We start from the raw sequence: 10,434 nt of genomic DNA, 5'->3' as shown, positions 1-10,434 counted from the left end.
TCTCTCTCTCTCTCACACACACACACACACACACACACACACACACACACACACACACACACACACACACACACACACACACACACACACACACACACACACACACACAACCTGGATAAGCCAGGACTAAAATTACATTGGTACACAAACTCTGCATGTGGATGAGTAATCAGATCAGAGTAAACTGAAATTGTAGCAACTGAAAGCATGCAACACATTACTTTTGTTTTGCTACCTTTATGACATGATGTTTCTCATATTTTCACAGTGATATACAATGTTAATAAAATAGCCTACTCATAGCCATTTTAAGATTGTATGAGGTGTTGGGTGAGATAGTGACATAATGTAAAAACCCTCTGTGACAGTAGCCCGCTACACTATGTTAAACTATTGAAAAGCCAGCTTGGCCGTTCTGTTTTAATGCCATTACAAACCACAGGCTTGAATAGTACTGAGATTTTTTCGGGTGTGGATCGTATTTTTGTAAACCTTGACTATCTAGAATTAGATAACATTATAATCTACTGAAAGAGCTACAGTACAGTAATATCCCAACTGTCCAGGGGAAATAAATGTGTATTTGCGAGCAGATGGGCAGTAATACAACTTCTATTTGCATCTATTAGGTTATGGCCTCGCAATGGCTTCAGAGAATCCGCACTTAATATTACAATGTGTCACAAAAGGTACAAGTAGCAACTGACAGGGTAGATTAATACATGTATGTAACGAAGTCAGTTAGTAATTCTCCAAAGTGGAAGAAATAAGAATCAAAGCATTGTTCAAGTTAAGATGAAGTTAAAAACAAAAGCTACCAAATGAGGAACACAATCAAGAGCTGTGTAACATACAGTGGTACAGGATAAAGCATCTTCCCTTTAGCACAGTGACAGTCATACAGTATTATGTTCAGCACCCTCATGTCCCTCACTCACAAGCAAATGCCTGCTGTTTTGCACCACAGCATCTTCCTTTCTAACCCACTGATGCCGTACACATCATGCTGCAGGCTTGCTTATATTCAGACGTGCTGAGGTAGGGTACAGCATATTGCAGGGAGAGGATAGGCAGGATCCAGGTATCTGGTAATTGTCAAACAGCTGAGTTCCCCTTCTTGTCAGCTCTGAGAGAGAAAGAAAATGACAGAGGAAGAATTGCAGTACATCTTTTTCATTGAGGCGTTAAAATTAAATGTTTAAAGCAACGGAATTGCCAGTGAAAACTATACAATATGTGAGAACTAAAAACAGTGGTCAGATCATAATGTAAACGGCAGTCATAATGGATAGCTGTGCAATAGCTAAACTATGCCAGTTACAGATGCACTTATTTTTATACCTGTTATTGAAATGGGACGTGATATATACAGTACCTACTGACATACTAACTATATATTAGATTTTTCCGTTAACTATAACACTGCAAAATCAGCAACTGTGCACTGGCTACTGGACTTGCTCTTAAATTCATAGAGAAGATTCACTGTGGTATTTTTAAAGATGGTTTGCTGCGCAAATAATAAAGCTCAGCAGTAATGAATTTTCGGTGCAGCAGGTCTATTATATGATTATCCCTTCATTTTACTGTATCAATTACAGTATGTTTCATTCCTCATTCATAAAAAATGATTAATCTGCTACAGCAGGCATCATTGCTTTGTAATACTGTACAGTTACCTCAGAAACTAGCCAAGGATTTACTTACTACCAATGTCATTGTTAGTCATGGAAAGCATTGCCACTTTCTCCAATGAGTGCTAGCAATTGATTGTTTAGAAAACGTCTGTGAGGTAAGCAGACCAGCGTGGAGAGTTCAGTGAGGCTCAGCAGTCAAGATAGTTTATTCTTTCCACTGCATAGAAATTAGCCTGGAAATATCAAAAGTACTTTCCTCATCAATGAAAGGTAAAATACACAGTAAACCTGAGATCACGTGTCTGTATGTGTCCATGTCCTGGGTAATCAGGACTTTGTCACTGATAACGTCTCAGTGAACTGTCCGAGGTTAAGAAACAGTGCGTTGACTAAATAAAATAGGCTACGCAGGTTATTCTGTGATTGAAAGTCACAGAGCTCAAGAGAGATATACAGTTCACGTGGAATTTGAGCATGACATATTGACACAGTTACACTAGCGGTAAAGAAATTTGACACAGCTCTCTCTGCAGTGTCAGAATGCTGTTTGATTCGACCAATAACTATTTTATTGTGTGAACATTTTTCCTGTTCATGGAATTCTGTGGATCTCAGAAGACAGCAATTATTTCCGTCTTTGTCTCTGCTAAATTCAGTCACTGACAGAGACCAACGGCGTACTACTTACACAGCTGCTGTTTCCTGCAAATCTGTATCCAGTCTGGTTTAGCATTGGGTTGGAGGGCAGAGAACAAAGGTTGGTGAGTGAGTCAAACGAGTGATATGTGTGACCACATTGTCAGTACACATGCAGTTGCTGGGAATTAGTAGTCTGTTTCACCACTGCTACATGAGTTTGAATGGAAGGAAAGACAAACAAGCATCAGTGCTCTAAAGTGGGAGTGTTCAAGGCCAAAGGAGTGAGGAACAGATGCACTACAATGCAGGGTTCAATCATTTTCCAACAATAAAACAGTCAATAGAGTTAATATTTTACCCTCAAACACTTAAGCAGTTTTTTTTTTGTTTTTTGTTTTTTTACAAGCACTGCAGGTGTGGATGTCTCTAGTTTTCACGCTCAATACATGCTTAGTGGCACAAGGCATGAAGACGCAAAGGTATAAGACATGGCCTCTTGGAAGGGGTTAAATTTAGAAACGGTTTCTTTAATTTTTTCATCTCCACTTTAAATCCTCGAAAGCTCAAAAAAGTCTGTGTTTGTGTGTGTTTTAGGCAGTCTTTAGGCTACAAACTGACCCTGTAGAACACTGTACACTGTAGAACTGGATATAAATAGATAATGAGGTAATCATACATAAAACCCCATGGTTGATATTTTATATGTTATTCTATCTTCCACAGAGACTGCCCTTACCAGAAAAACAACAGCAATGATCATTTATTATAATGTTTTTACATTTTCCTGATGAGGGACCAGTAGTCGTATGTATGCTGTCCTCTCTGTAGCAAAGTAGTGTGACACTGTTACAGCGTTGCAAAAGTGTCTCAACGAGTGCATCAAGGTGGATGGTCTTCTGTACAAAGTGTGTTAACTTTGACATCAGAGTCCACAAGTTTGGGTACCACCTTGTACGAGCGGCCGATGTTGTTTTCTTTTGTTTTTTTATAGCCAACTTATTATAGTTTTCATGAACTTGAAAACACCTCAAAGCCACTAAGTGTAGGATTTAAAATGTTTTACTTTGGTGCAATCTGGTAGTCGTATCAACAAAGTGACTCAGTATTTGTGGTTAATGGGCACTGCTCTTTGCAAAAACGCTTCATGCTAATAGTTTTAACTTATCTCACTGGAAGCTGTTGTTAGTCAGCAGCAGTTAGAATACCGCACCACTTATTCCCTTACACTGTGGGGAGATTTTGCTGCCGATCATGAAAAATTGTAAATTCCTCAACAGCAAACCATCAAACCAGCCTAGCTTTGGGAGTGACTAGGTATGTATGTCTGTTGTTAGTGGAGGCTACCTAAGCGTATATAGGTTCATTAGATTTCTACTAAAATGTCACAGATGAAAGGTGAAATTAAACAATTTACATGGAAAGCCAAATCCCAGACTGAAAGAAGTAAGAAAATCTATATCTGACTTGTTTTATGTTGGATAAGGAGACAGCCAAAGGTCAGTAAAAGGTTAGTCCCAGCATGGAAAAATTCACAGTAGCTTTGGCGGATTTTTCAGGGAGACTTTTACACAACCAGCTGATCAAGACAGGCAGGTTAGGTGATTTACCTCATGCATGCAAACCTGTGTATACCCCTCTCCTCGTCAAACCTTTGGGCAGAGTGAGAGATGTATAAGCATGCCTAATTTTGGCATTGGGGATAAGAGTTTTTCGCTTTGTTTACTTTTTGCAAGGAGAGGGTCAGTGTGTATTTCTTGAGTAACTCTGCTAAAAAAAAATAAAAAAAAAATTGTATTTGTCTCTATGATTTGATTACAGCAGAAATTACAGTATTTGTCATTTACCATGGCCTTCAACTCTAAGAAAGGAGTTGAAGGCCAAAAAAATTATCTTAAGATACTTGAAGATCCAGATATAACATCAGACTTGCCTGCAGCCCATCTTACATACCATATAATGTATACAGTATATTTGGTATATATTGAGGATTTTTTAGTCCAAAATCAGCTTCCTGAAACAAAAGATTCTATTATTTTGCCCAAGCTTCTATAGACTTGACAAACACGTTATAATTGCTACTCTTAACTGTCAAAACTGGAGTGGAGATTAATAAAATTGCAGTGAAGGAGAGAAAGCAAGGTAGTTAATTTGGTAACATAGTTCATTTTTCACTGATCATGACAGCAGGCTGTTCTCAAAATAAATAAAAAGGGCAAGGTTTCCTGATGGACTGCTATTAAGTGATATTGTAAACTTTCAAACTAATCAACTAAATAAAAACAAAAGTTTTACTCAAGGGAGGACAATCAGAGTGCAGATAGCTTTGTTTCCATCTTGTTTGGCCAAAAAAAAGTGAAGTACAGAAATACTGTTTCAGGCTGACTCACTTGACGATACTGGGTGGAATGTGGACATAGTCCATTGGGATGATTTCCCCAAGCTCCTGCAGGCTATTCACATACTTGATCTTACTGCTGAACTTGGAGCTGTAGAAAACAGAAATCAGAAAACTTTGTTTCACTACTTAATAAAGATCACAAAGTATGCCCATGGATGGAGAGAGCAATGATGATGTTTAATGATGATTTCCATTTCTTTCTTTCCAATATGTACTGGTCGCACGGATATAGTTGTTGGTATAAAAGAGTTAAGAGTGAAATGTGTGCATTTTTGAAATCATGACACCTGATGTAGATCCTTTGTGGTTTGTTGAAATGTTTTCTATGGTAGGGTGTGTCATCTAAAAGTAAAGTACAGCAATGAGACCTTATGAAGGGTCTTGTTATTCCCAGCAAAGTCCGTATGAACCAGGAAGGATGGACAATGATGAACATCTTAAGGTTTTTCTTCAGTCTATGGGAGAAGAGGAGAAGCAGAAGAGGGGCAAAAAGATTAGTAAGAGCTCCATTGATAACTGTAACTTATTAACATTGGTAGGCAGGTATCAAGGCTTTTTCACAGTGAAGCTGTTCCGCTGTACGAGAAAAAAAACAGTATGGGTAGTCTGGTGAATGCACATCAAAAATTAGGTATCTGAGGAGAGGATGACTGCACACTGAGCTCCAATGATTTTACTGTATCAGTGACATTTCAACCACACTTGGGTTTTTTCCCAAATCACTCCCTATTATATATGTACACGATGCACTATATTTACTATACACCTTTTATTTGAGAGTGAAATGTATGTTGTAAAATAATGCCCTCAAACATTCCCATAACGGAACGTACAGTAGTATTGTCCATGGTATGTACACTATCCTCTGCAATTCCTCAGTACAATGCGTCACATTTTGCAGATGCAACAATTACAGTAGTGTAACACTAAACCTGTTGATGATGGTGACTAAAAATGATGATGTGCCATGTTTATCCCAGTAAGTCAAGATGAGAGAGGTTTGATTTTGATGGGTGTGATGGGTATGCCCTCTACTGGCTTACCTATGAAACTCTGTTGCTGAGTAGTAACAAGACTAACATAAAAGAAAGTTATACCTCTACAGATAATAAGTTTTTGTTGCGATAAGGAGAAGCAACTAAGCCTTCAATATCCCTCCTCTATGATGGGTGGTTTTCAGAAATACAAACCCGAAGAATGACTGGGTTTATACACAACATTTAAGTCATCAAGTTGTCTAAAGCGATAACTTACCTTTTCATTTTTCTCAGTAAAAGTATCAAAGCCATGCCACATTCATTTATAGGATTTGTCACTTACCACTGTAGAATTACAAAATATCATTAATTAAGAGGATTAAGACCAATCATAAATATTAAACAGAATTCTAGGGGGATGTTAGCGCTAATATGGCTTGAAAACCAATTTCACCATTCAACCTTAACTGGAAAATTTAATTTATTTTTTAAGTCGCTCTGTATTAATGTTAACTGAAGATGCATGATTTTGTCATACAAATTGAGCTTTACATTTTATCAGTTACACATGTACTGATGGGCACCACACCGATATTGAGTTAGTAATCTTTCTAAAGAGCACTTTAATGGTAGGAGCTGCTGATTTTTTAAATTCACTTTCCCCATTCAAGGTTGCTTTGGACTTTTCCCTCTTTTAGATCGAACAAATGTATTTGAAATTCTTAATTACAGTCTGCAGTTTTATGTGGTAGGAGATTGAGAGCTTAAGAGAGGTTCTCTGTCATGTTTGTGTGGTGTTTGTTAAACATTACAGTTACAGATTATTATACATACTGTACATTACATTTGTTGTACACTTGTATTTGTGAATATTACCTTCTGTCTATCATTTGGTAGCACTTTTTCATCCAGCCAAAACCAGGCATCCTCCTGCGAGGTGTGGCGCCATTCAGATAGACAATCATGTAATCTTCTGCTACCATTAGTTCCAAGGTACTTATTACATACCTACACACACAGATAATGGAAGAAACTGTGTTATACTGGCATATGTTTATATACAAGGACTGAAACAAAAGGTAAAATGCAATTTTCTTGTTAATTGAATGGCATAATATACATAATCCTGCGGTTGCTTATTCACGGTTAGGACTAGGCCCCTTCATTCCAGTTAGGGAAACATAAATACTACAGCATGTCATGATATTTTACACAAAAGAATGCTGGCAACTTTGCTTTCAGCAGTTTGGGAAAGGACCTTTACTATTTCGAGTGACATTGCCCCAGTACCAAAGCCAGGTCCATAAAGGTTCTGAGTTTAGGGTGCACAGAGCCCTGTACTCAACCCCACTCAACAGCTTTGGGATAAACTGCAAGGGTGACTTTGAGCCAAGACCTCTTGCCAAACATGAGTGGCAGACCTCACTTAATTCCCTTGTGGCTGAATGACAGCAATGATTCCTGCAGTCAGGCTCCAGCTCCTGTGGAAAGCCTTCCAAGAAGAGTGGAAGCTATTAATGCAGCAAAATAATGCCCATGGTTGAGAGGTTCCACAATCACATAAAGGTGTGATGTTTGGGTGTAAGGATACTTTGTTTGCATGCCCACATATGTTTGGGCCAAGTAGTGAAACATTACTCACAGAAAAAGGTTTTCCATTACATAATTGTAATTGTCGCAGTCGCTGTCCGGTAGGAAACATGCTGCAAACACGATGATGGCATTCTGTTCAGCGTAATAACCTGAGAATATAAAACCGAAAGAGGACACTCACAGCAGTTCTCCTTTGCAGTACTTATGTGCAAACCTGTGCTTTCATCCAGTATGAAAAAATCCACAGTACAGTACTGATTTAAGCCCAAGTGAAGCCACAACACAGCTGAAAGAAACCTATTCAAAAGGCAATCTACTCAGCCAGCTATAGTGGAAGTCTAGGAATCCTGATCCTCCAGAAGCTGAGATGCACCCGTTTGAGATAAAACACTGAGCATTTCATTTTAGTAGTTTCTAACATTTAGCCGGAATCGATTTACTATAAGTTCAGTGAGTCAAATGCATATCAAGATGAGAACTGTTCTGATCACACCTCCGTAAACCACTCTTCCCCCTTTCACTGTTTAGTTACTGCTGTTGTTGGTATGTATAGTTGACGGGCATTCAGATACCTGTGCCCATTCAAATTCCACAAGCAGAATCTGAATTTGAAAGGGAAAAGTTGGAGCCTGGCAGCCCTGGTTCAACAATGTTCAGAATTGCTCGGTATATAGTTGCATCAATAACAAATACTCATAAAATGAACTTGACAAAAAACAATGCAGTATTTTTCAATACCAAAAGAGTGCTTGCCTTTAAAAAAAGTTTCCAAGCATAATATCATTAAGTAAATGTATGATTTTACCAAAGGGGAGCACCAAGAGGGGCGGCGTCAGGAGAGATCAAATTATGAAAAGCTATGAAACATACAGTTTCCTACACAACCCATTCATCTGTATTTGCGTACCTCCATGAGAGATGACTCTTTTGTATGGCTCAATGCACTTCATATCAATGCGATGCTCCTGCTCTCCTATCATCACGCTCCTCCACAGTCTGCTATCCCTGCTCTCCTCAGCTGATCTGTGTCCAGCGATGGCATCACTTGAAGCTGCTCCTGCACCCAGATTAGACTTCTCTGAGTCCCCTGTTCGTGACATCAGTGATATGTGAATTTTACAAGATGACACGGCAACAGACAAAATGAATATTAAAAGTTTGATTTTCTTTTTTAATATATGATGCAGAGAGCTAGTGACAAATGCTGATCCGAAACAAATTTGATGAGGGGTTGAAAATGAACATGATGGATGCCGCCACATCTTCATTCTGTAGCAGAACAGTGTCTTCTTTTTGAATTTTAAAGCATATTTGTACAATACAGTATGTGCTGACATGTGAGGTGTTTGTCTCACCTTGTCTGTTGAACTCCAGTGAGTCAGCCTCATCAGGTGTGTCCAGCTCATCAACGTTGACATCCAGGTCATCTCCAGTATCCGAGGCCTCGTCCTCTGTGTCCAGAGCATCCTCTGAGAGAAGAGACCCATCACTGCGGTCCAGTGACACGTCCATTGGCGGAGCTGCCAACTTTCTCCTTTGATTAGAGCTGCTCGATAGATCTGCCGAGGAGGGTGGGTCTGGTCAGAGAGAGATGGTTTAATTTTTTTCTTAGTTTGTCCTTTTTTTCCCCTCATGTGATTATGCCTAAGAGGCCTTGATGAAAACATAATTTCGCCAACTTAGAAACATAGCTAAAGTAAGACCATTTCTGAATCAAACAGATGCTGAAAAATTGATTCATGCCTTTATTTCAAGCCGACACGATTACTGCAGTGCACTTTTTACTGACCTCCCTCCTCTCTTAAGCTTGGCTATTAAGCAGAACCAAGAGGAGAGAGCACATTATTCCAGTTTTAGCTGCTCTGCTGTGGCTTCCTGTAACACATAGAACTGATTTTAAGGTCCTCCTCCTTAAATACAAAGCCCGTTATGGGCTAATGAGTAAGCTACATTAGTAATTCCCTTGTTAACTATATACGTTCACGGAAATTGCGATCATCTGTTGCTGGTTTATTGGAGGTTCACAGCAGCAGCTGAAAGAAAAGTAAGAATGCAGCCTTTGTCAATTACACCCCAAAGCTATGGATCACTCTACCTATAGATATAAGGGAAGCCAATTCACTAAATATTTTTTAAGAAAGCTAAAAAGTTATCTCTTCACTTTAGCTTTTAACTCACTATCTAGCCGGAAATTCTTTTTTGCACTTTACTTTGCACTGATGCACTGCTGCACGTCTTTTAAAATGTTGTATTATATTGGATTTTAAGCATTCATGCATTCTATTTAACTTTATTTTGATTTTATTATATTTATGATTTTCAAGTGGGTTTTATTTTCCATCTTATGTTGCATTAATTACGGCCTTCTATCCCTGTTTTTATGTTCATTGTATGTCTATTTTCATGTAAAGAGCTCTGTGCATTTCTTTATTGTAAAGCACTGAGCTGCATTTCTTTTATATTAGGTGCTACACAAATAAAGTTTAATTATTGTTATAATTTTGTTTTGGTCTTGTTCTTAAAAAATGTTATGGAGCCCCCTGACTAATCTAGAAAAAAAGGGAATCGAAAGAATAATGATGACGGAAGATCCTTAATTCAAAAGTTGACATTGCTATCCTCAGGTGAGTGCCTCACATGATTTTATGGCAACAGAAGAAAAAAAGGGGAGCACATTTCTAATTGTGTTAAGTATTTTGTCAGTCAAATAATAGTCCAAATAGTCCTTCTAAATTATGATAATTCTTTCTTTTAGACTTCTAAAATATATTTTAAACACATTCATGATAGTTTCTTATACCTCCACAGAACATTACATGTTGGTATTCCTCTTTAAATTTTACTGTTAAGCCTATATCTCTAACTTTTTACCTATAAGGTGCAGCAAAAATCACCAACACTAAATACCCAGATTTTAAATAACTGAAATAATATAAGTTAGTTTATCTTGGCATTTATTTACCTTCTCTGTTATCCATCTCCTCAGCAGCTTCCTCACTGGAGGCCATCTTTATCATCATTCCTGCTGCATTGTCTGTCTGTTGGGAGTGTCTGCTCAAAGGCAGAGAAAGACAATAATGAGACACAACATAAATTGTCATTGCTATTACTACTAACACCATAGGCACAGCTACACATAGTATTGAGCCGAACAAACCAAAGACAATCATCTGCAGAGAACAATCATCTA

The 10,434-nt window shown here is 38.2% G+C and overlaps 1 protein-coding gene across 1 annotated transcript in view; it reads right to left on the bottom strand.

Annotated features, from left to right (window-relative positions):
- Positions 1 to 105: 105 nt before the first annotated feature.
- The window catches only part of LOC120805719, a 38,932-nt gene continuing 28,603 nt past the window's right edge, over positions 106 to 10,434 (bottom strand). The window contains exons 11-18 of the mRNA XM_040156216.1: positions 10,207 to 10,295; positions 8,600 to 8,821; positions 8,152 to 8,331; positions 7,294 to 7,393; positions 6,528 to 6,659; positions 5,043 to 5,129; positions 4,664 to 4,762; positions 106 to 1,126 (exon numbers count right to left, since the gene is read on the bottom strand). Of these exons, the coding sequence (XP_040012150.1) occupies positions 1,096 to 1,126; positions 4,664 to 4,762; positions 5,043 to 5,129; positions 6,528 to 6,659; positions 7,294 to 7,393; positions 8,152 to 8,331; positions 8,600 to 8,821; positions 10,207 to 10,295 (940 nt within the window). The 3' untranslated portion in view covers positions 106 to 1,095. The remainder of the gene's footprint in view (positions 1,127 to 4,663; positions 4,763 to 5,042; positions 5,130 to 6,527; positions 6,660 to 7,293; positions 7,394 to 8,151; positions 8,332 to 8,599; positions 8,822 to 10,206; positions 10,296 to 10,434) is intronic.

The sequence above is a fragment of the Xiphias gladius genome, chromosome 19, assembly GCF_016859285.1.
Source record: "Xiphias gladius isolate SHS-SW01 ecotype Sanya breed wild chromosome 19, ASM1685928v1, whole genome shotgun sequence".
Lineage (NCBI taxonomy): Eukaryota > Metazoa > Chordata > Actinopteri > Istiophoriformes > Xiphiidae > Xiphias > Xiphias gladius.
The sequence above is the reverse complement of the archived record's forward strand: the minus strand, read 5'-3'. Positions and strand labels throughout refer to the sequence as shown.